The sequence below is a fragment of the Taudactylus pleione genome, unplaced genomic scaffold (assembly GCF_031769625.1).
Source record: "Taudactylus pleione unplaced genomic scaffold, aTauple2 ptg000225l, whole genome shotgun sequence".
Lineage (NCBI taxonomy): Eukaryota > Metazoa > Chordata > Amphibia > Anura > Myobatrachidae > Taudactylus > Taudactylus pleione.
In genome coordinates, this window is record NW_028284627.1 from 703,255 (window position 1) to 726,581 (window position 23,327).

Genomic DNA, 23,327 nt, shown 5'->3' on the forward strand with positions numbered 1-23,327 from the left:
GAGAGAACAGAGATGCAGACACAAAGGGGCAGGAGAGTAAGAGTAAGAAAAAGAGCAAGACAGAGAAGGGGGTGAAGAGAAATGAAGAAGACAAAGAAGAAGAAGAGAGAGTAGCAAAGAGAATCTAAAATAGAAATCGGGGAAAGTATGTCAGAGGGTGTCAGAGAAATAGACAGTATGCAAAATGAGGCTGACATGCCCCCGTTTTGTAAACACTCCATGTCGCCGCCCTCAAACGGCCGCAGCCCATCATTCAGGCTGCCTGTCCTACTGTTGGCTTGAATGGTGCCTGGAACACCACCCTGCAGATCTGCCAGAGAGCTGCTCTGTGCTCTGTGCGTCCTTAGGGTGTGCTGGGGGCTCAGTTCCTTTGTCATGCCCCCCTGTCATAATTTCACTTGTGCAGGAGGTGGTGCTCTGCTCAGCTGTCACTGTCCCATGTCTTACCAAGAAATGTAATGGCATAAGGGCAGGGACGTGCAGTCAGGGTAGGTAGGGGAGGCAGAGCCTCCCCTTTCATACTCCCTCCCCTATCATACTCCCTGTCATGTTCCATAGTTTTGATATAAAAACTGTGTTTTTATACATGAGTGCCTCCCCAGCCATAGACCTCGTCGCAGGTTACTATGCAAGGCTGCCCGCCAAGCACAGGTAACACACAGAAGTTATACATGGTCCAAGGGTGTAGATAGACACCAGATGTTAGACAATCAATAGGTCGACTGGGACAAATTGTTGACACATTAAAGGTTGACATGTAAGAAGGTCGACATGTACACATGGTCGACAGGGTCAAAATGATGTCGCTAAAATGGTCGACATAAAAATGATCGACACACAATTTTTTTTTGTTTTCTAGACCTAGTCTTCAACCTAACCCTCCCCTTGGTGCCTAACAATCCCTCCTGGGGCCTAACCCTAACTGTTGGTGTAGGTGCCTGACCCTAACCATCCCTTCTAGTGCCTAACCCTCCCTCCTGTGGTAAAATCCTAACCGTTGGTGTAGGTGCCTGACCGTAACCATCGGGGTAAGTGCTTAACCCTAACCCTCTGGTATGTGCCTAACCCTAAAACATAATTTAAAAAAACAAGTGTCAACCATTTTAGTGTCGACCATATTTATGTCGACATTTGACCATGTTGACAGTTTGTACCTGTCGACCATCTCACATGCCGACCTTTAGCGTGTCGACCTTTTGTCCATGTCGACCTATTGACTGTCTTACATCTGGTGTCTATTTAGACCACAGATTCTCAAACTCAGTCATCAGGACCCCAAACAGTGCATGTTTTCCGTGTCTCCTCACAGAATCATAATTGAAATAATTAGCTCCACTTGTGAATCTTTTAAAATGTGTCAGTGAGTACTAATGAATACACCTGTGCACCTGCTAGATGGCCTGGAAAACGTGATCTATGTGGGGCCCTGAGTTTGAGAACCACTGATCTGATATTGTCGACCTTTTTACTGTCTATCAATATCCGGAACCCATGGTCCAGATAGCCCCTGACTCTCATAGTTAATCTAAGAAATCTATAAGGATGAACTGAGCAGTCAGAAGTGGTCTTAGGGCCTGGTCCATTACGGATCGCAACTGCAACAGTGTACGTAGATCGACCGATGGTGCGTACTGCGCATGCGTATGCACCGCACTGCAAGTGCGGGAGTTAGCATTGCGATCGCACTGCGACCACCTACGCAGATATTAATCCAATGCAGAGTGAGTGACAGGCTGTGAGCGTTTGGGGGTGGTGATGGGGGAGTGGTCGGAGAAACACAGGCGTGTCTGTCCGTTTGAACGCCGTTACATGGGCGTGCATAAATTATCCACTACGACGGCATACGCAGCTTGAGTACTCACTGCGCGCGACAATTTTAGCAATTTCTCACCTGTTGTAATTGTGCGTGAGGGGCCCATGTTACTTGATGTTCCCGATGTATACACAGGACTGCGTGAGGTATTACGGATGTGAGATAGCGGTAGTGGGCGTCTCTAGGCTGGCTGTACAACTGCATTGCGATAGCATTCATTAGCATATTTTTGCCGCAGGTCCGCGTGCGTAATCGCAGCTACGATTGCAATAGTGATCCGTGATGAATCAGCCCCTTAAAGCGGTAGTGACGTTACACTTGTGCACTTCCAGTTCAACTCTCGGAGTGTAGATGTAGCTGCATTTTGTGCTATTTGAAGTTACTAATTAATGGTGTAATGTCCCCCATAATTGTCATATTTGTTAATGTGCAAACAGGATTATTTTATTTTTAATCCTCATCTTTTACTTAGGTAAAATCCTGAATGAAGTAACTGAATCATGTATTGACCCTAAAGACTGCCCTGTGTGTGTTTTTGATGGTCAACATATCCCAGATGGACAGAACATTTTCTTGAACCAAGATGACCCTGTACTGTGTAAACAATGGTAATGATTTATCCCTGTATTTGTCATAGATGTAAAATAAAAGGTAGCCTTCTGCAAAAATGACATATGGAAAACAATATATCAACTACAGTATTTATGATCATTTATTGCTGACTTCAAAGCAAAGGGAGGTAAAGTCCCTTGAACACTGTAACACAGGAGGCGATGTATTAAACAGTGAAAAGCAACCAATCAGCTTCTACCTATCATTTTATAGTATGTACTTGATAAATACTACATCATCAAAGCCGATTAGTTGCTATGGGCAACTTCTAAACTGGTCCACTTCTCCCCTCCTTTTGCTGTTTGATACATCTCCCCCACAATTACTGTAAACCTCACGAAACCGTATTCACAACACAAAACAAAAAAATAGTTGTCTTTACCATTTTATACCTGTTCTATACACTGGGGAGAGTTGTGTTCTCACATAAATATACAACATGCCCAAGACACTTTGCAGGTCTGAAAGCCACATACTGTGTACCTTAATTACACTGAGATTTCCGCTGTCCTGGACATCTTTCTCCTGATGTTAATAGATAAGATAATTTTTTTTAGGCATGCAGGTCTGTAGGAGGGGCTATGCACATTGGTAGGTGTGGCTATGGTAATTAATTTGGGTGTTGTATGTCTTTATCACATTCCCATTTCTTGTATGACGATTCATTCATGATGTATACAGCATACTAGTTGATCCCATCTAAAAATGACCTCTATGAATTGCCCTTCGTGCCTCGGTGTCGTCCCTGGATCCTGAGGAACCAATAGGCTGCCTTCTCCTGGCAGCCATTTAGCATGCAAAATGGCTGCCACCACGATGCATGTATTTTAAATTCTACTTGTAATTTATCTATTTTTTGGCGTATTATATGTGTTACCCCGACGGTTAGGGTTATTATGTAACACCTGTAAAAATTCTACAATAATTGCCATCAGATCACACATCTTCTGAATGTAATATGTTTTTTTCTAGCCATTGTGAAGAACAAATTCTGCAATGTATTTCTTGCGCCAAGCATACAAATGCGACACCACCACCACCACCGCCACCTTTGGAACCCACCACTGAAGAGGAGGAGGAGGAACCTACAGTGCTACCTGGGACATACACCTGTGAGAAAGCCATGGACCTGGTCTTCTTGGTGGACGGTTCCTCAAAACTTTCAGAAACCGAGTTTGAAACCGTGAAAGATTTTGTTGCCAGTATCATGGAAAAAATCCGTATCTCCCAAAGAAGAATCCGCGTGTCTGTTGTCCAGTACTATAACATACGCACCCTCAAACTATTTGGACTTAAGGAGAGGAAGAAACTCTCAGAACTTGTTGCTCAGGTCAAAAGTATGAAATACTATGGCAGCTCATATGCATCTACTTTTGAAGCTCTTAAATTCACCTCCCATTATGTATTTTCTGAGGCTCCAAGGGACAATGCACCAAAAATGATCATGTTGTTAACAGCCAGCAAATATGAAAAGAGCATATCCAGTATAATGAGCCGCGTGACGGAACGTAAAATCAATGTGATTCCTGTCGCACTAGGTCCTCACTTCAGCATGAGTGATATAAAATTGATTCAGAGTAAATCATCTTTGAACAAACCATTCTTTGTTTCCAATGTAAATGAGTTACCTTCCTACAGAGATGAGATCATCGATTACTTGTGTGGCTTAGTACCAGAACCAACCAAGGCTGCAATCAGAATTTCCCCTACCCCTGGGTTAAAATCTGCAGACAACTCCACCAAGGTCTCTCCTTCTACCATAAAGTATATTGTTTTCTTAATTGAAAGCTCTGACAAAGTTGGAAAGGAAAATTTTACTAAGATTCTGAGGTTTCTTGAAAACGTCATCCAGAGGATGGATATAGGTGAAGAAGCCATTCACATCACCATCATCCAGTATTCCTTCACGGTAACTGTGGAATACACGTTTACAGAGCCACAAACCAAACAGTATATTATTCAGAAGATCAGAGAAACCATTTATAGGGGTGGCAATTCTACCAACACTGGAACAGTCCTGAACTACATCACCCAGAACACATTCCCAAACACATACCAAGTTCCAAAGCTGGTGTACATGGTGCAATCCAATCCGCCGAGTGACAAAATAACAAGAGAAACAAGAGAGACACTGAATGAAATTAATGTTGTTCCTATAACAGTCGGCCACATACCTGAGCTTGATATCTTCAACAATGGGATAGTTCTTAATAATTATAACCAGATTATAAATATAACAGAGGAAGTGATCAACAGGTGTTGTTCTACAGATATTTGGACACCAACAATCAGAACCCCAATCTATTCTCCCATTCATGAAGGTATAGTTCTATTTTGCTTCTCTTTATTGTTCTATGATTGTATTAGTCTATAAAAAGCAACATTTATAATATAAGGATCTATCTATCTATCTATCTATCTATCTATCTATCTATCTATCTATCTATCTATCTATCTATCTATCTACCAATCCATGGGCGTAACTACCATAGGTGCAAGAGGTTATGGGGCCAGAGCTGAGGGGGGCAATATTCCTTGTCAAAGTTACCCATGTGTGTATCTGTCTGTCTGTCTGTCTGTCTGTCTAAAGCTGGGTACACACTAGAAAATATATTAGACGATTTGTCACTTTGAGGCAAATCTGAATGATAAATCGTCCACACCATCCAGTGTGTACACACTATTGCGCGTTCCCGCGTGTCGTTCGTCACATCTCCAGGCCATTCTGAAGATTCCATGCTTCTGTATGCAGCAGGGGAACGACATATCGGGTGGTCATACACCAGATCATGCAGTGTGCACGGGCCGCCTGATATATCATGCCGTAGTCTCTGGTGTCGCTGGTTACACACATCGTCTAGTGTGTAACCGGCTTATCTGTTTCTGTCTGTCTGTCTGTCTAGCTATCTATCTGTCTATGGGGGGATGTATAAGCCTTGGAGAGAGATAAAGTGCCAACCAATCAGCTCAGCTCCTAACTTCCACTTTACATGCCCCGGCTGAAAAATGACACTTAGGAGCTGATTGGTTGGTACTTTATCTCTGTCCACTTTATCTCCATTCAAGGCTTAGTAAATAGACCCCTTTATCTCTCTTCACCTTAGTTCTTTCCAAGACTTAGTACATGTACCCCTATATCTTATAAAAGTGGGTACTCCCAAGTACATTCAACAACATTTCTGTATGGGTGCCAGGACAAATATAGGCAGCTGATGCATAAAGAGCGGGACTCCAAACAAAGTAACTTCATAAACTCAAAAGGTTGTTTGCATAACACATAGATATGAATTACAAAGATTCTCTATCCAGACAGAGGATCTTTGTGATCTGAAACATTGTATTATGCAAATAACCTTTTGCCTTCATGCAGTTACCTCGTTTGGAGGTATCTTTTTATGCATCAAATTTTTTTTTTATATACATATTTTTCTTTAAGTTAGAGTTTCTTAATTTTCAGATAATATCTTGCTCATAGATTTCCAAACCTATAATATTTTTACATGACTAATGGTTAGACAGAAACTTCTCACAACATTTTCTACTGTGAACCCATCTTATTTATTTTTTTTAGTTATCTTATATGCCTATCAAAATTACCTGTATTTGTATTTGGCATTACAAACATTGTACCATATTATAAAACATTTCAACTTAAATGTTGGTAAAATTATTTTAAAACTGTGTTATTATTATTATTATTATTATTATTATTATTATTATTATTACAAAAATAACTTTTTAGTTATGTAACTTTTTTTTACTTATTACTACTCATCTTTGCTGTTAATAAAAAAAAAAAACACTTCTATTTTACCTTAGTAGCATGCAGTTAAAATTACATTAAATTGTAATTTTTTTTTATAAATAGAAAATTACTTTCAAAATCTTTTTTTAAGATTTGTTTACTACTCCATATTTCCCCTGAGCAACTATTACAGAACAATACACTTTGTATTGCTTTTTACTTCATTATTGCTCCCGGCCATTTGTTCCTATGTTGAGCTACAGAAGGGTTTACAATATTGCATTTGTATTTCTTTGAAAGTCAGGACCGATCTAATGAATAAACAAATAACAACTTAGCAGTTGTTCACTTTATGCTGCAATATATGAAGGTCTGTTTCACATCCTAAGTTATTGATCAATGCAGGATCTGCACTGCAAGCAAGAGATTTTTGCATATGTTGTGCTTAGGTGGAGATTTAAAATAAATGGTTAAAGTTTTTGGTACAGTATTAGTATCATTTAGTAGGAGCTGTCTGTGTTGGGACACACACACACACTGTGATAATATCCATCTAGCTGCCTAATACCCAGCACTTTTTTCTATGAGAAAAGGTGCTGTCACTCAGAAAAAAAGGTACTGGTGCCAAAAGTTACAAGCTGATACAGGTTGAGTCTCCCATATCCAAAATGCTTGGGACCAGGGGCATTTTGGATAACGGAATATTCCATATTTTGGAAAATTTGCATATCATAATGAAATATCTTGAGAATGGGACCCCATTATACACACAGAATGTATTTATGTATTATATACACCTTATACACATAGCCTGCAGGTAATTTTATACAATATTTTCAATAATTTTGTGGCTCAAGCAAAGTTTGTGTACAGAAATTAAATTCATTTATGTTTCATATACACCTTATACACACAGCCTGAAGGTAATTTTATACACTATTTTTAATAATTTGTGCCTTAGACAAAGTTTGTGTACATTTAACCATCAAAAATCAAAGGTTTCATTATCTCAGTCATGCCAAAATTTATACCGTATTTCGGAATATTCCGTATTTCGGAATATTTGGATATGGGAGACTCAACCTGTACATGATTTATGTCCACCATCTGGATAAGTATGCAGATACTAATTTTATTAATTTCTGTAGTGTTTTTACAAATTTATTCTTGTTTCTGGAACTATTTATAAAGATGCATACACACACGATTTTTTGATCAATTATCGATAACGATATAGTTTATCGTTCGATCGTTGAAAAAATCGTTCACTTTCTGAGATAAAATGATGAACGATTATCGTTCATGCGCGTTCACGTTTGTAGTTTGTAGTTCAGTCAGACTGACGAACCCAACGATTTTCAGTAAGGGAATATGCAAAAATCGTTTGTAGTTCAAACAATTTTCGTTCATTAATCCCATGAAAAAATAAACGAAAATCGTTTACTAAAATCATTCATTTACTAAATCGTTGTGTGTGTATGCAGCTTAAGAATTAAAAATTAGACCAAAAAATAATGGTGGCTCTGAATGCCCCTGAGTACCACCACAAAAAGCACTGATGCCACTTGGTATATAACAGTTTGCTTGGTGAGCATTACTATAATTACACCCAGAATTTTAATTCATAAGTAGCTATCTGGCATAACCTAGGACAGTGGTTCCCAAGCTCAACTCCCACATTTTCCCCATCAGGCCATGTTTTCAGGATTTCTGTCTGTGGAATCAGGTGGGATAATTACTGCCCCAGCAAAATAGATTAACTCACCTGTGCATGATTAAAGAATTCCACAAAACATGACCTGCTGGTGGTACTTTAGGACTGGGATTGAGAACCACTGACATGGGAAATACATTATAGAGAGCTCTGTAATATCTGTTTATGCTTATTTTTATGTGCTTTACATTATATTTTCGTACTGTTTGTATTGTTTTTCAGTGCCATGTCTGACACCAATGGACGTGATGTTCATACTGGACGGCAGTTCGAACACCAGGCCAGCAGAGTTTGAATTAATGAAAACTTTTGTAAAGAATTTTATTAAAATTGCGAATATCGGTAAGAGTGGTACCATTATCAATATGTAGGCTTACATAATAAATATATTGTGCAGCTTCTCAGCGGATATCAATTGTACCCTTTTTACACTAACACCCCGGATCCAGCCCAGGTCACTGAACAGGGGTTTCAAGCTGGGTCACTGCAGCTTGAAAACCAATCACACCGCAGGCTGGACCCAGGATGCTGCCGGGCCTTCCCTCAGCTGGCACTTGGAGATGACATCATCTTCAAGCATCCAGAATGCGGCACTCAGTCTGTATGCAGTTAACAGGACTTGGGTTGTATGACCTGGGACACCCATTTACACTGCCCCACAACCCGGATCCAACCCTTTTCGGCACCCGGGTTAACCCTTTTACACCGAGCAGCAACTGGATTTTAGCTGTGGTTTAACTGATGTCGGTCACAACAGGGAAGAAGAGGACCCGGGGGTATTACTAGGTAGTGCACTTCACATACTTTTACACAAGTATGATCTAAGCCTCCTTCCAGCTGACCTTTTATGCGTAAACTACTATATACTTACCAAAAATATTGATTGTAAAGAAGTGATAGTACTGATGAGCAATCATTTGCGCTCCTACACAATGCTATTATACTGCCCTTGTGTACTTTATGAAGAACAAATATCAAATGCCTATGGACATTTGTCAAGCTAAAGCAATATTCATGATAATGCAATTTCTACTTCAGGGTCCATAGGGGGTCCACAGGGTTGACCTTAGGGTATAGCTGGATCTGGATCCACGGGCACCACGCAGTTAAAGCTTTAGCTGCTCCCAGGATGCACTTGGGTCTGTCCTCCTCTATACCCCGCCCCCGAGCCACAGGCACCTCAGTTTAGTTGGTGCCCGGCCGGAGTCGGGTCACCCTGCGGGGGGGCTGCAGGAGCAGCCCCCCAAAAGCTTTTTTTTTTTAAGAGTCAGTTAATTAATTTTTTGTGTTGGACTTGGCTCTTCAGAGCGGCAGCGACGGACTGTCTATACAGACATCAACGCTGCCGCTCCTACTCTCCGCTGGTGCCGCGACGCCAGTACTGCACTGGGGATCGCGGCGGGAGACCAAAGTCTGTACTAGCCGGACTCTGGGGACCTCCCTGGACTGCTGCCGGAGACACCGGGGAGAAAAAGGTAAGCCGCGTGTCGCTGGTTAGCGGCGGCTCGCGGGTGCCTTTTTAAATGCAGTCCGTTGTCCCCCGGTTCGTGGGGACAGACCGGGGGTTGCCAGCTGTGGCGGCGGGCTCCCCCTCCTCTGAGGCCTACCCTGTCAGACCACTAGACCACCAGGGTTACATTTGCGGCTAGTGGGAAGCCGGCAACCCGGGGGTTAATTGCTAGCCAGGGGAGGAAGCCTTCCCTGTTTAGTGGCTCCTCCCCTCAGCTCAGCGCGCCTTTCAGCACACAGTCTGGCATCGCTGAGCTGCAGATTCCTCGGCCACTCCTCCTCTGATGTCTCTGGCGGCCATTTTCTCTGAGTGGCAGCGCAGATCTCTCAGGGAGCATGCGGACCGGTCCCCCTGTGTACCTCTCCCCTGTTTTAGGACAGCGTACACAGCACTATAGCCCTCCCAGACACTGAATCTGGGCGGTTGATTGTAGTGGAAAGGTGCAGTGAGTATATCTTTCTGCATGGTATGTGACTTTTGCTAGTGCTGCCTGCCTGTGCTTATTTCTACTTATTGTCAGCCTATACCTATCCCTTTTCTTCTCCGACAAGCCCTGCAGGTGTGTGGGGGAGGGGTGTTTCTACAGACCTCACTTATATAAATCACGTATTTGTGAGGTCCGTCACATACAGTTGTGGGCTACACAGTGCCATATTGTGGGCTGTTGTTCAGCACACTGGTGAGTGCACTTGATTCTGCTCTATTGCCATATATATATTTATGTAAATAATATATTCTGTCATGTCTGAAGAGGAGATTGAGCACTCCATGGCTCCGGTGTTGGTCTCCTGCAGACGCTGTTCTGCAGGAGTGGATAGGGAGGATTTATCACAGGATGGCCTGTGTGGACGGTGCCAGGTGGTCCCTGGTCCATCAAAACCCCCTATGGCGCAGGAACCACCATGGGCGATGTTTTCTCAGGTGCTGGTGTCTATCGCAGACCGTCTGTCGGTCCCGACTGCTGTCCCTACTACGGCATTGCCCCAGCCTGCCATCCCCCATTCCCCGGGTGTCCCGCAAGTATTGCAGAGTCCCCCTGGGTCTCAGTCTGTTGGTCCTTATGGGGGGTTACCTATGTATATACAGCCTACCCCTGTGACGCAGCAGTCTGTGGTGCCTTTTCAGGACCCTGTGGCGGCTCCACCACCCTGGGGTATGTGCTCTCTAGCTCAGTCCAAAATTTGGCGGCTGCATCTTCAGCTTCTCAGTCGATGTTGCAGAGTGACATGCCTTCAAGGGCGTCAAAATGCACACTAATGGTGCAGGCGGCGCATTTATCGGACACTGATGGGTCCTCGGATGATGGGGAGGTACATGACGACACTGACACGGGCACCTCGGTCCAGGAGGTAGATACCAAGTCGTCCATTAATGTACGGGCATTGGTTAGGGCGGTGCGAGCCATTCTGCTAATAGAGGACGAAGCACCAGCTCCTAAGTCGAAGTATCCTAGTTTAAAAAAGGCTAAGGTGGCTTCTGCGGTGTTTCCCCTGTCTGATCAATTGACGGATTATATGGCGGTGGCTTGGCAGGCACCCAGTAAGAGATTCTTGTCTCAGAAGCGGTTGGCTGCTAATTATCCTTTTCCTGAGGCACACTGTAAATAATGGGAAACTCCACCGGCGGTGGATTCCCATGTCACCCGATTAATCAGGAGCGCTACTCTGCCATTACTATCTATATCCTCGCTGAAGGATCCCACGGACAGAAAAGTTGAGACTTGCTTAAAGTCCATTTAATCTCTCTCAGGGGCGGTGGCCCGCCTGTCCATGGCCATCTCCTGGGTGGCCAAGGCCATTGAGGGTTGGGCCAACGCATTAGAGGATGATGCTCCAGATGTCCAGAGAGCATTGTTAGGACAGATGAGAGACGCTGCTTCCTACATTGGAGAAGCTTCTTTGGATGCTAGTCTGCTGACCTCTCGAGTATCGGCTGCAGCAGTGTCTGCCCGCCGATCCTTATGGCTGAGGTCCTGGAGAGCGGATGCTGATTCAAAGAAAGGCCTGGAGGCCTTACCCTTTAATGGAGAATTGCTATTTGGTCCGGACTTGGACAAAATAGTGGATACCCTGGCTAAATCCAAGTCAGCTTTCCTCCCTTCAGCTGCAATACCTGCCAAGGTCCGGAGCTCGGCCTTTCGTTTCTTTCGGGTTCAGGGTAAGGCAAAAGGTCAATCCTTCCCGAGGCAGTCGGCGGCTAAGACCACCTCTAAACCCAAAAAGCAAGCCTGGAGTGCTAGGCGCCCTTCTTCCAAACAGGAAGATAAGCCGTCCGCCTGATGGGACGGGCCTCCCTCTGGGGGACCCCAGAGTGGCAGGCCGACTTCTTCAATTCACCCAGTGCTGGCTCAGTATCACCACAGATGCATGGGTTCAAGAAGTGGTCTCCTAGGGGTACGCCCTGTCTTTTCGTCATAGACCGCCCCATCAGTTTTTCTGCATGAGTCCTTCTCAGGACAAAACCAAGGCTTTGCAGATTCAGGTAGCTATAGAGTCCTTGCTGACTGCAGGGGTCATTGTACCCGTGCCACAGCCTCAACGTGGGAAGGGGTACTACTCTACGCTGTTTCTGGTGCAGAAACCCAATGGCTCCCATCGTCCCATCCTCAATTTGAAGTCTCTGAACAAGTTTCTCAGAGTTCCCAAGTTCAGGATGGAAACTTTGTGTTCCATCATTCTGGCGATGGTACCGGGGGATTACATGGTCTCCCTGGATATCCAGGATGCCTACCTCCATGTGCCTGTAGTGGCTTCACATCAGCGGTATCTGCGGTTCGCTATACTACACCATCACTACCAGTTCAGGGCTCTACCCTTTGGCCTCTCCACAGCACCGAGGGTGTTCACCAAGGTGATGGCAGTTATGGCTGCCCACCTTCGGAGCCAAGGTGTACGGTTGTTACCATATCAGGACGACCTCCTCTTGCTGGCGAGCTCCCCGGAGGTACTGCTTCAACATCTCCACCTGACAATCGTTTGTCTGCAAGTGCACGGGTGGTTGACAAACTGGAGAAAGTCCTCCCTGATTCCATCACAGCGGATGGTTCATTTGGGGGCCCTGTTAGACTCTCGTCAGCAACGGATCTTTTTGACTCCGGAAAAGGTCTCCTCACTACAGCTACGGATACACAGTTGCCTGAGCAGTGGCAGAGTGTCAGTACACTCGGCAATGAGAGTTCTGGGGTCCATGGTGTCGGCATTCGACATGGTGGAATTTGCCCAGTTCCATTCCAGGCCCCTGCAGAGGCTGATTCTATCGGAATGGAACGGGTTACCACACAGGATCTGGTCTCAGATGCTGGTGTTGTCTCCGGAGGAACGGCTGTCCCTGGTTTGGTGGCTGCAGACAGCCCATCTCCTCTAAGGGCACCCCTTTTGGATCCCGGACTGGGTTCTGCTCATGACGGATGCCAGTCTCCGGGGTTGGGGGGCGGTGACAGTCTCATTTTCACTTCAGGGCCGCTGGACAGCGGAGGAAGCGGCTCTTCCCATCAATATTCTGGAACTGAGAGCCGTGTACAGGGCTCTACAGTCGTCCGGCACCGCTCTTAAAGGAAGGGCAGTACAGGTGCAATCCGACAACGCCACCGCGGTGGCGTACATCAATCACCAGGGAGGAACTCGCAGCAGGGCTACGATGGTGGAGGTGTCTCACATCCTAACTTGGGCGGAGTGCTACCTTCCAGCGATCTTGGCAGTCTTCATCCCCGGAGTCCTCAATTGGGAAGCGGACTTCCTCAGTCATTACGACGCCATCCCGGGGAATGGTCGCTTCATCCAGAGGTATTCCAACTACTCGTGGACAAATAGGGGCTGCCGGAGCTGGACCTGATGGCCTCTCGTCACAATTACAAGTTGCCCGTGTACGGGTCAAGGACAAGGGACGCTGGTGCCAGCCTGGTGGACGCTCTGTCGGTAAAATGAACAATTCAGCTGGCATATCTGTTCCCTCCGATATCTCTGCTACCTCGGGCCCTGCGCAAGTTCAAACAGGACGGAGGCACTCTGGTACTGGTGGCCCCAGCGTGGCCAAGACGTCCATGGTACTCCGATCTGCGGAGCCTGTCCATCGACGTTCCGTACCTTCTACCTCAGCGGCGGGACCTGTTGTCTCAAGGGCCCTGCCTTCACCCGGATCTGGGTCGACTGTCTTTGACGGCGTGGCTCTTGAGACAGCCGTCTAAGTTCCTGGGGCTTTTCTAGCTCCGTTATTACCACCATGCTGAGGGCACGCAAGCCTGCTTCCGCACGGATTTACCACAGAGTGTGGCACACTTACTTTCAGTGGTGCGAGTCCAGAAACTATGATCCCCAAGTGTTCAGGGTTTCGAGGATTCTGGCTTTTCTTTAGTCGGGTCTGGACTTAGGATTACGTCTTTCCTCACTGAAGGTGCATGTGTCTGCTTTGTCGGTTTGGTTTCAACGCAGGATTGCTACTTTACCGGATGTGCACACCTTTTTCCAGGGTGTTCTAAGACTCCAGCCACCCTTTGTGCCTCCTGTGGCCCCGTGGGATTTGGCGGTGGTTCTTCGGGCCCTGCAGGGTCCTCCTTTTGAGCCTTTGGAGTCTGTGGAGCTCAAGTGACTAACGTTCAAGACTGTGTTCCTCCTGGCAATTGCTTCAGCCAGGAGGGTGTCAGAATTGGGGGCACTTTCGTGTCGCCCTCCTTTTCTGGTTTTTCACCAGGACAGAGCAGTGCTTCGCAAATTCCATATTAATCAGAAAATTGTTGTTCCAGCTTTTCAGTCACCTGATCTTTCGGCTGGAGAGGTTTCCTTAGATGTTGTCCGGGCTCTCAGAGTTTATGTGGACCGGACGGGTTCCATTAGGAGGTCTGATTCGTTGTTTGTCCTCTTCGGTTTTCACAAGAGGGGTTGGCCTGCCAACAAAAACACTTTAGCCTGTTGGCTTAGTTCTGTTATTTGTGAGGCTTATACACAGGAAGGTTTCCCTGTTCCAGCCTTTGTTAAGGCTCATTCCACTCGGTCTGTGGGTCCTTCTTGGGCTGCTAGCCGTGGCGCCTCTGCCATTCAGCTGTGTAAGGTGGCCACCTGGTCTTCCATTCAGACATTTTTGTGGTTCTATGCATTTGACACCTTCGCCTCTCAGGATGTATCCTTCAGGTGCAGGATTCTCCTTTCTGCACAGGAGCGTCCCCGCCCTTAGTTGAACTGCTTTGGGACATCCCCAAGGTAAACCCTGTGGACCCCCTATGGACCCTGAAGTAGAAAACAAGAGATATGGTAAGAACTTACCTTTGTTATCTCTGTTTCTACGAAGTCCATAGGGTCCACAGGGTGCCCGCCCTGACGCACCTGGCTGCATATTGGCTGTGTGGCTGGTCACCAGTTTTCCGTCTCCCATTTCTGTGAGTATGGTTTCTTGTGTGTTCCAGTCTTCCTTTTCTCTGTTTAGTCTCCTCCTCCGGCCTTGGCTGCTTACCAACTGAGGTGCCTGTGGCTCGGGGGCGGGGTATAGAGGAGGATGGACCCAAGTGCATCCTTAGAGCAGCTAAAGCTTTAACTGCGCGGTGCCCGTGGATCCAGATCCAGCTATACCCCAAGGTCAACCCTGTGGACCCTATGGACTTCGTAGAAACAGAGATAACAAAGGTAAGTTCTTACCATATCTCTTGTTATCTCAATTTATAAGTGTCAGTGCCATTACTGAGACACAAAATGCCTGAATATTATTTTATCTCCAAAACAGGTGAGACACGAAGTGCCTCAGTGTTGTCAACAACAGTGGAGGCAGCTATCTTTGAAGTTAATAATATTCTTTAGAATGCAGCCTATCAGTTCCCAAGGGACCAGAGCAAGTACTAAGCTAAAACAACATACAGACATTTTATGTACACAAAATGGCTGCCTCCTCCACAGTATGCATGACTAACAATAATGTAAAAGTTATAGATGTTATACATTATTTTTCTTAATTATATTTCTTAAACTCAAACAAAGCTATGATATATTAAATAAAATATTAGACATTTCAATTGGTACAAATAAAAAAGCAAAAAGAATATTATTGTGTCATGTGAAGAAAGTGTATTTTCAATTATATGAGCTTTATTTCATATAGAGGTGTGTTTCACACCACAATTTCCTGAAGTCTGACAGGAACCTCACATCCAGACGCAAAACTACCAATCTGCATTGCAGGGCCTAAAGGTGAGGGGGGCCCTGCAATGCCAGGTTGCCATCACTAAAGCCCTCTGAACCTTTCTGCTCTCAGAAGGTTCAGTGGGCTTTAGTGCACACGCGCCATGCAAATTCATGTTCAGAAGAGTGGGGGCCTCTGCTGAGGATGGCCTAGCATGCTGTGAAGTGGCCCCCACTCTGGTCTTCGGAGAGCAGAGTAGGGACACAGGTGGGTGGAGAGGTAACGTTGAGCCCTCCCACAAGTTTTGTTATCATTATATGCTGATCCTTTGTGAATATAAGGGCCCTCTTTGAAGGATAAACAATTGTAAACACCAAATGGGCATGACCTTGCCATGTTGGGGGTGTAGTTAAGCCTCCCTGGCAGGCTTCACCGCCAGATAGGCCCAGACCTGGGTATTCTGCACCCACCACTGCCTTATCTTGGCACCTCTGGCTTCTGCTTACTGCAAGAACAATACATTCATCCCCTGAAATAATGTATACTGCTGTGAACTTTCAGATGATCCTAAATGTTATATACAGGTAGTTGTACCTTTGCCAATTTCAAATCTTGGGTAACACCATCAAATCTAATCACCCTGGCATACTGTAGCTTATGTTTAGGTTATTAAGTCACTGACCAATGTGCTTTTATAGTACTGTAAACAGGACTTAATCACCGACGTGTGTTTTTTTTTAAAGGTTCTGACCTGACACAAGTGGCGGTCCTTCAGTATAGTTGGACAACTACAATGGATATTGCATGGAAAGACCCTCAAGATAAGAAAAGTCTTATAAAGGCAATAGACACTATAGAGAATTTGGGAGAAGGACCAGGAAAAATTGGTAAGTAATGTATAATATCGGCTTGTGTAATCTAGAAATCAGCTAAATCACAAATATAAAATACATGGGAGTATATACAGTACATACACACATATACTTGACTGGGTTATTGGTCCCACTTGTCATGTCTGGAAGTATCCATGGTGGTACCTACAACATGAGTGTCTGACCTGTGGAACAAAGACACATCCTTGCATGAAGGGTAGTACAGATATGTCTTCTTGCATCTTTGCCGCCTGTGAGGCAAATTGCGCCACTCATGGCGCGAGTCGCGCGCCTGCAAACAGGTAAACACGCTGCATTTGCACTCGAGACTCCATAGGATTGCATGGTGCAAATGCAGTGCGTGGCATGGCGTACCGTGGTGAGCACAGCCACGGCTGATCGCAAGGCGTGATGCGTGCACACGTTTGCAGTGCGAGCAGAAAAGATGTAAGAGGACACATCTGTAGGTTTTGTTCACTAGTTGATTTTTGCACCTTTGTGCTCAAGAAGTAGTAGGTACGACCATGACGCACTGCGTTCATTTATGCTTGTTGCATAAAATTGGAACACAGGAAAGGGACAATGTGGAACTTGTACTTTTTCATCCTTGCTAACCCTGAATCATGTAACATGATATAACATATCATAGCAGCCCATAAAGAAAATTGTAGGCACCATTTCCCTAATCAATGAAGTTACAGGGTTCTATTTACTAAGCTGTGTTAGGAGATAAAGTGAACGGTGATAAGGTACCAGCCAATCAGCTCCTAACTGTCATGTCACAGGCTGTGTATGAAAAATGGCTGCTACCTTATCAGCGTTCACTTTATATCCTAACACAACTTAGTAAATAGAGTAATAGACCCCACAATGTTACTTTCAATTTTCTATAATGAAACAAAAAAATAACATGTACTACAATAGTTATATCAGGGATGCAAAGAGCTTATGTTTGGGGTATTGGATGGGTCAGTGCCCATTTATAAAGTCTGGAGTAAATTAATAATAGGTTATAATTAGGCTATAATTTCCCTCATATTGATAAGGAGTTATAGGCCCTGATTCAGAGCCGGACGCAAGTGGCTGCTCGTTCGCTCCGAGCGATGTTTGCCCAACTGCGCATGCGTACGGATCGTTATACGCATGCGCGAACCACTCAGTGCGGCCGAAATTCATGTGCTCGCAAAATAGCGAATGCCTGATAATTTGAGTGACAGAATGAGGCGTATGTGGGTGGTAACAGGGGAAGGTGCTTGAAAACGGGGGGTGGAGATCCTATCGCAGGCGTGCTTAAAGATCAAAACGGGCGTTTTATGGGTGTGCATATTTAAAACAGCAGCGTCATTGCCCACATCACTGGGTTCTTTTATAGCCAGAACTGCTCGCAAAATAGTGGTAGCAAAAACCGACCACAAGAATAGCGAGCAGTTCATACCCTGGTCGATGTACTCGATTAATCTAATAAATACAGAATGCCACTTATGGAATTCTGGGGCGCAAAATCGGCATGCGATGTCGGTGGTCAAAGAATGCTACATCACTGCTGGATGGTCAGAAGAGCCATGTGCCGAACAGATTTCCTTTTAAAATGCCTTTCTGGGCCGCCCGCCAGCGACATCAGCGGCACACACACCGGACACCTACCATCCACACAACGGCTGTGCCTCCGCTATTCCATCCAGTGCGCAGATCTGACACCTCTCCGTGTGCCCACTCCCCACCAGGCTTGGTGTGTCAAGTCCAAGCATGAGCAGCTGGCAACACACCGACGCCACAGGGACCCACGATCCCACGCTGTCCGCGCCGCACGTGCCACCAGTGCAACCGCGCGCAGCATACAGGAGACATCCCCTGCATTGCATATACTGCATGAGCCACCACCTCGTGAGCGGATACTCACCTCGGCACCAACTGGACATTGAGAGAGCCGCTCCCTGCCACGGACTTTGGGCACCTGCCGGTAGGTAAGCATCCACCCTCCTCACCAGTGCGGGACGCAGCCTACTGGGAGTACCCCCAAACACCACAACCAGGGTATCCCAGTTCATAAGTCTGTCGACCATAGGTCCAGCAGGGGAACATGCAGTAGTAGGACTGCATGTCTAGGAGCCCCCTGAAAGGGTTATCCCTACTCCCCAACTGTGGACATCGCCCTGTCATCCACTCCACCACCGTTTGGGCAACCACAAACAATTCAAAGACGTTACAATCTCCAAGGAGCACTGTGCCTCCAACCTTAAGAACTTATATCCTCTACTTATTTAAATACGATACCTATCAATAAATATATTTGTCACCGTCATCATCGACCCAGTGTATTCTTCCATCTCCCACCACACCACACCCATCACAACACACACCCACTCTCCCCTCCCTCCCATTCTCCCTCTCCCTTCCACCCCCTTCTCCCCAGCGACCACACACACACTACACACCACACTGCATAGCACCACCTCCTCACACAGACACCACCCCCACCCACTAACCCACTCACCCAGCATCCATAAGAAGAGTGCACCCAACCTACTACTACTAATTCTACCAATATCAGGACCCGGTACTCCTGTAAGAAGGTGCAGCACTTCACGCCACCCTCCCCACACACCTATAACATACCCACTCTCCCACCCATCCTCCCACTCTCCCAAATGCCATCCAACCTCCCCCCCACCCTGTCACCCCACCTCCCACACCCACCTCACCTAAACCCTCCCCCCCTCTCTATCTCTCCCCACCTCACCTGATATCACCTCCACATCTCCTCCAATCAGACCACATCACAGATGTGCGCAGTCCACCCCAACCAACTACGTCCCATACACTAGTATCACAGATATCTCCTGCTTACCTTTCTCTGGCGGAATGGCCCACTGTCCCCATACACTAGTATCACAGATATCCCCTACTTACCCCCCTCCTGCGGAATGGCCCGCTGTCCCCATAAACTAGTATCACAGACATCTCCTACTTACCTTCCTCTGGTGGAATGGCCCACTGTCCCCATACACTAGTATCACAGATATCTCCTACTTACCTTCCCCTGGCGGAATGGCCACTGTCCCCAGTGGCAAATGCAGGATTTCTAGAGGGGGGTTTCCAATTGCTTGATTTTAGAGTGAGTGTGGCCTGTCCATGAAGAGGGTATAATTATCACTTAACCATCTTTAAAATGCATCATACAAAGTATATTGTGTGTCATAATTCCAGCATATACAGGACCTGCGATCACAATAAGCCATTATATGCGGCAGTAGGGCCATCTTGCATGAGCTGAATGTTTTTATTTTAGATGTGGGCACAATTCCAGAGTATTAGAGCTAGTCCGGGAGTCTGGGGGAGCAGCAGAATAACCTAGCACTGCCCTGGACGTATATGTACATATTGGGCTCTGTAGCAGCATATCCCTAACAGTGCATGTTTTCCAGATCTCCTAGTTGGTGCACAGGTTATTTATTACTGACTGATACATGCTAAAAGATCCACAGGTGGTGCTAATTATTTAATTTGTGATACTGTGAAGAACATACAGCACTAGTAAAATTCTATTACATTACTATTTCTATTGTGGTCATGGTGTGGGCTTGGGAGGGGGGTTTCCAGGCAGACAGAAACCCCCCCTGCGTTTGCCTATGACTGTCCCCATACACTAGTATCACAGATATCTCCTACTTACCTTCCTCTGGCGGAATGGCCCACTGTCCCCATATACTAGTATCATAGATATCTCCTACTTACCTTCCTCTGGCGGAATGGCCCGCTGTCCTCATACACTAGTATGGGGATAGAATTCATCAAGCTCCGAAAATACAATATTTTTGGAGCTTGACTGCAGGAGCATTCGCATTCTTCAGATGACGAACGCTCCCACACTCGCTGCTCACCCTGCTCCTTGCCTGTCAGACACCTTCCGCCAGATGTCGGGACTCTTGTGCACATGCGTGACCTGTAGGTGAGGCATGTGCACTTGGCTCACTGCTCCAAAAAAAACGCGGGGAGACAGCTGAATTTCGGATCAGCTGTCTCTGCGCCGGAGTAATGTTGAATTGCTCCGGAGTTCGCAGCGAGTAGGAATGTTAATTATCGAGGTTCGGACCCCGATAATTAACATAATGAATACAGCCTATAGAGTGGAAATATTATATTGTAAATAATATGTATCATTCACTAAGGTTTATTTATAACTGTGCAAACCTTCAGGGTGCAGCGCATATGACATTTTATTTTTGTTGTTACTGTATCCAATTTGGCAGGTTGGTAAGCAATGCGAGATCAGTTTTTTTTTGCACAGCAATATATTTAAAACAACATTCAAGTGGTAAGGAGAAGACATTTACAGGCAGCTTCTGAGTCATGGTTGACCTCTTACTTCCCTGTCGTTTCCTCTGATTCCACCTTTCCCTCTCTCCCTTTACCTGTTGGTTTTCCCCCAAGGTCTGTTCTTGGCCTCCTTTTCTTCTTCTTCTACGACACCTAGCTTAGAGATCTCATCAGCTCCTTTGGCCTCCAATACCACCTCTGTGCTGATAACACTCAAATTCACTTCTTCCATGACCTTACAGCCTTTGTGTTCTCATGTGTCTCCAACAGTCTTCCTGCTATCTCTGCCTGGATGCCATGACGCTTTCTCAAACTCAACATGTCCAAATCCAATCTTATTGTATTTCCCCTTTGCAGGACCCCTCACCACCCCTCCTTTTTCTATCTGTTGACAACTCTATCCTCACCCCAAGTCCACTGAATCTGTGTAATATTTGACTCCACCCTCTCCTTCACTTCCCACATCCAAAGGAACAACAATTATTTGGACCCAAGGCGCAACCGTTACTATAGCAGCCACCCATGAAATGAGGATCACCAAATCCTCAGTAAAACAGGTTAATAAAAGAAACAACGGATCTTGGCTCTTAGTCAAGTTTCATATGAATATAAAACCATAAGAAAAAGTTCATAGATAATACTTAGTCCATAATTGATATACACGGTTCTTGCATCCTGCCAAAATTAAACACTGGATTCTTTTTCGTCTGTCCTTCTCCTCTATGTCATGTGCTCATGATGAATAAAGGGGAAAAGGGCAGTCCATAGTGTAATACGTTCCAGTCAATTCTGACCACCCTTAGGCCCGTATTCAATTTGAAGCGTTAAGTCCGGATCCGCGTTAAGTTACCGCCGATGACGTCATTATCGCCTGTTTTGGATTTTACCCCGTATTCAATTTCAAAGACATTCCGCCTAGGCGGAAAGTCAAAGCAATGTAATAGGCGTTAAAGTATCGCCTATGAATGACAGATGGAAAAAAGTGCAGAATTGGGGTTTTGGGGTGCAACGTTGCGGGAACCCCGTACAGCCTTCAGACAGTCTCCCAAAGGTAATCTGTGTAAAAAAAACTAAAAAAAAAACTTAAGGACACCCCAAAAATGTACTTTGAAAAAGGGGCGAAAAAAAAAATGTTGGGGTACAAACTTAAAAACTAGCGAACTTGACTCTGGGGGGTCCCCAAGTATGCCCCAAGTGTTTTTTTGATTGCAGGTGTTTGCGGCAGGTGGATTTGTCACAATTTTTTCAACTTCACTTTAGCAACTTTTAAATATGCTGGCCCCCATTTTCAAGTACCCCAAATTTGCTGGGATAACTTGTTTTCTGGAAAAAAACCTCCTAAATACTATTCTGCATCAGGTATACAAAACTGCTATTTAGCAGCTATTGAGCCCATTTAAAAATACCAAATACCTTCAACAAGCCAAATCGGGGGGTACCATAGTGAACCCCCATGTCAGAGCATCATTTGGGGGGTGTCAGGCTGATTTCCCCAAAACTGACAGTACTTTCGGCTTGTTAAAGTATCGCCGGGTCCCGTTTACGCATACTTTCAAATTGAATACGGGGTAAAGCGTGCACGCGCGCGATACTTTTCCGCATCCAAAACAGGCGAAGTCGGCGTTAAGTCTGGGCTGGGCTCAAATTGAATACGGCTCTTAGTAGGATAGAATAGAAAAGTGATATTTCCAGAGTACCCAGATCCGAGAATCATCCACTACCCCCACCGTGAGAAGTGGACATCAAACATTCACCTTAAACATTCATCAGACATGTCTCAGTATTTTAAGGTGAATGTTTGATGTCCAATTCACGTGGCGGGGGAAGTGATGAATATGCAAAAAAAACCTTTATATGCTTTGATTACCTCGCCATTGTTCAAAAATTATGGTTAATATGGTTAATTTGTTCAAAGATTATGGTTAATATGGTGGAAAAATGTGTCAATAAGATGCCCTCACCATTTGATTACCTCACCATTGTGTGAGTATTGTACACTACCTCTCTCCACTGTAAGTATGAATCTCAGTTCTGGCTGGAATTAACTGGAACGTTTTACACTATGGTCTGCTCTTCTTTATTCATGAGCACATGATATAGAGAAGAAGAAGGCCAGATGAGTAAGGATGCAGTGTGGAATTTTGGTGGAGGCATGCAGTGGTTGCCACCATCGCATACTGATTTCCAATGTGTGTTCTTTCGATGTGTGGTGATGTAATACACCACAGGGAGAAACACTGATTCAGTGTTACTGCTCCTTTGTGTATGCACAAACCAGCTTGGTCTTCTGTGCATATGAATGACTGTACTATTAGTGGTTTAAATCTCCAAATGGTTAAAAAATTATGGTTAATATGGTGGCAATATGTGTCAATATGATGCCACCCCAATGACGGCCATCTCTAAATCAAAGCATTTTCCGTAAAAACTCATCCATGCATTTGTGATTTCCCTCCTGGACTACTGCAACCTTACCCTTTCTGGCTTTCCTTGCACCTCTCTAGTCTATGTTTAGTGTTGCTGCCCATATCACACTCCTGGCCAACTATTCAACTGGCTCCCCTTTCACTTCAGAGTAGAATTCAAACTCCTCACCCTCATATATAAAGCCCTTAGTCACGTCAATCCCTATTACAACTCAA

General features: G+C 45.3%; 1 protein-coding gene across 1 annotated transcript in view; it reads left to right on the top strand.

Annotated features, from left to right (window-relative positions):
• Positions 1 to 23,327, top strand: part of VWF (von Willebrand factor) — a 304,519-nt gene that overhangs the window by 153,585 nt on the left and 127,607 nt on the right. The window contains exons 27-30 of the mRNA XM_088478900.1: positions 2,286 to 2,421; positions 3,398 to 4,746; positions 8,107 to 8,226; positions 16,240 to 16,383. Of these exons, the coding sequence (XP_088335026.1) occupies positions 2,286 to 2,421; positions 3,398 to 4,746; positions 8,107 to 8,226; positions 16,240 to 16,383 (1,749 nt within the window). The remainder of the gene's footprint in view (positions 1 to 2,285; positions 2,422 to 3,397; positions 4,747 to 8,106; positions 8,227 to 16,239; positions 16,384 to 23,327) is intronic.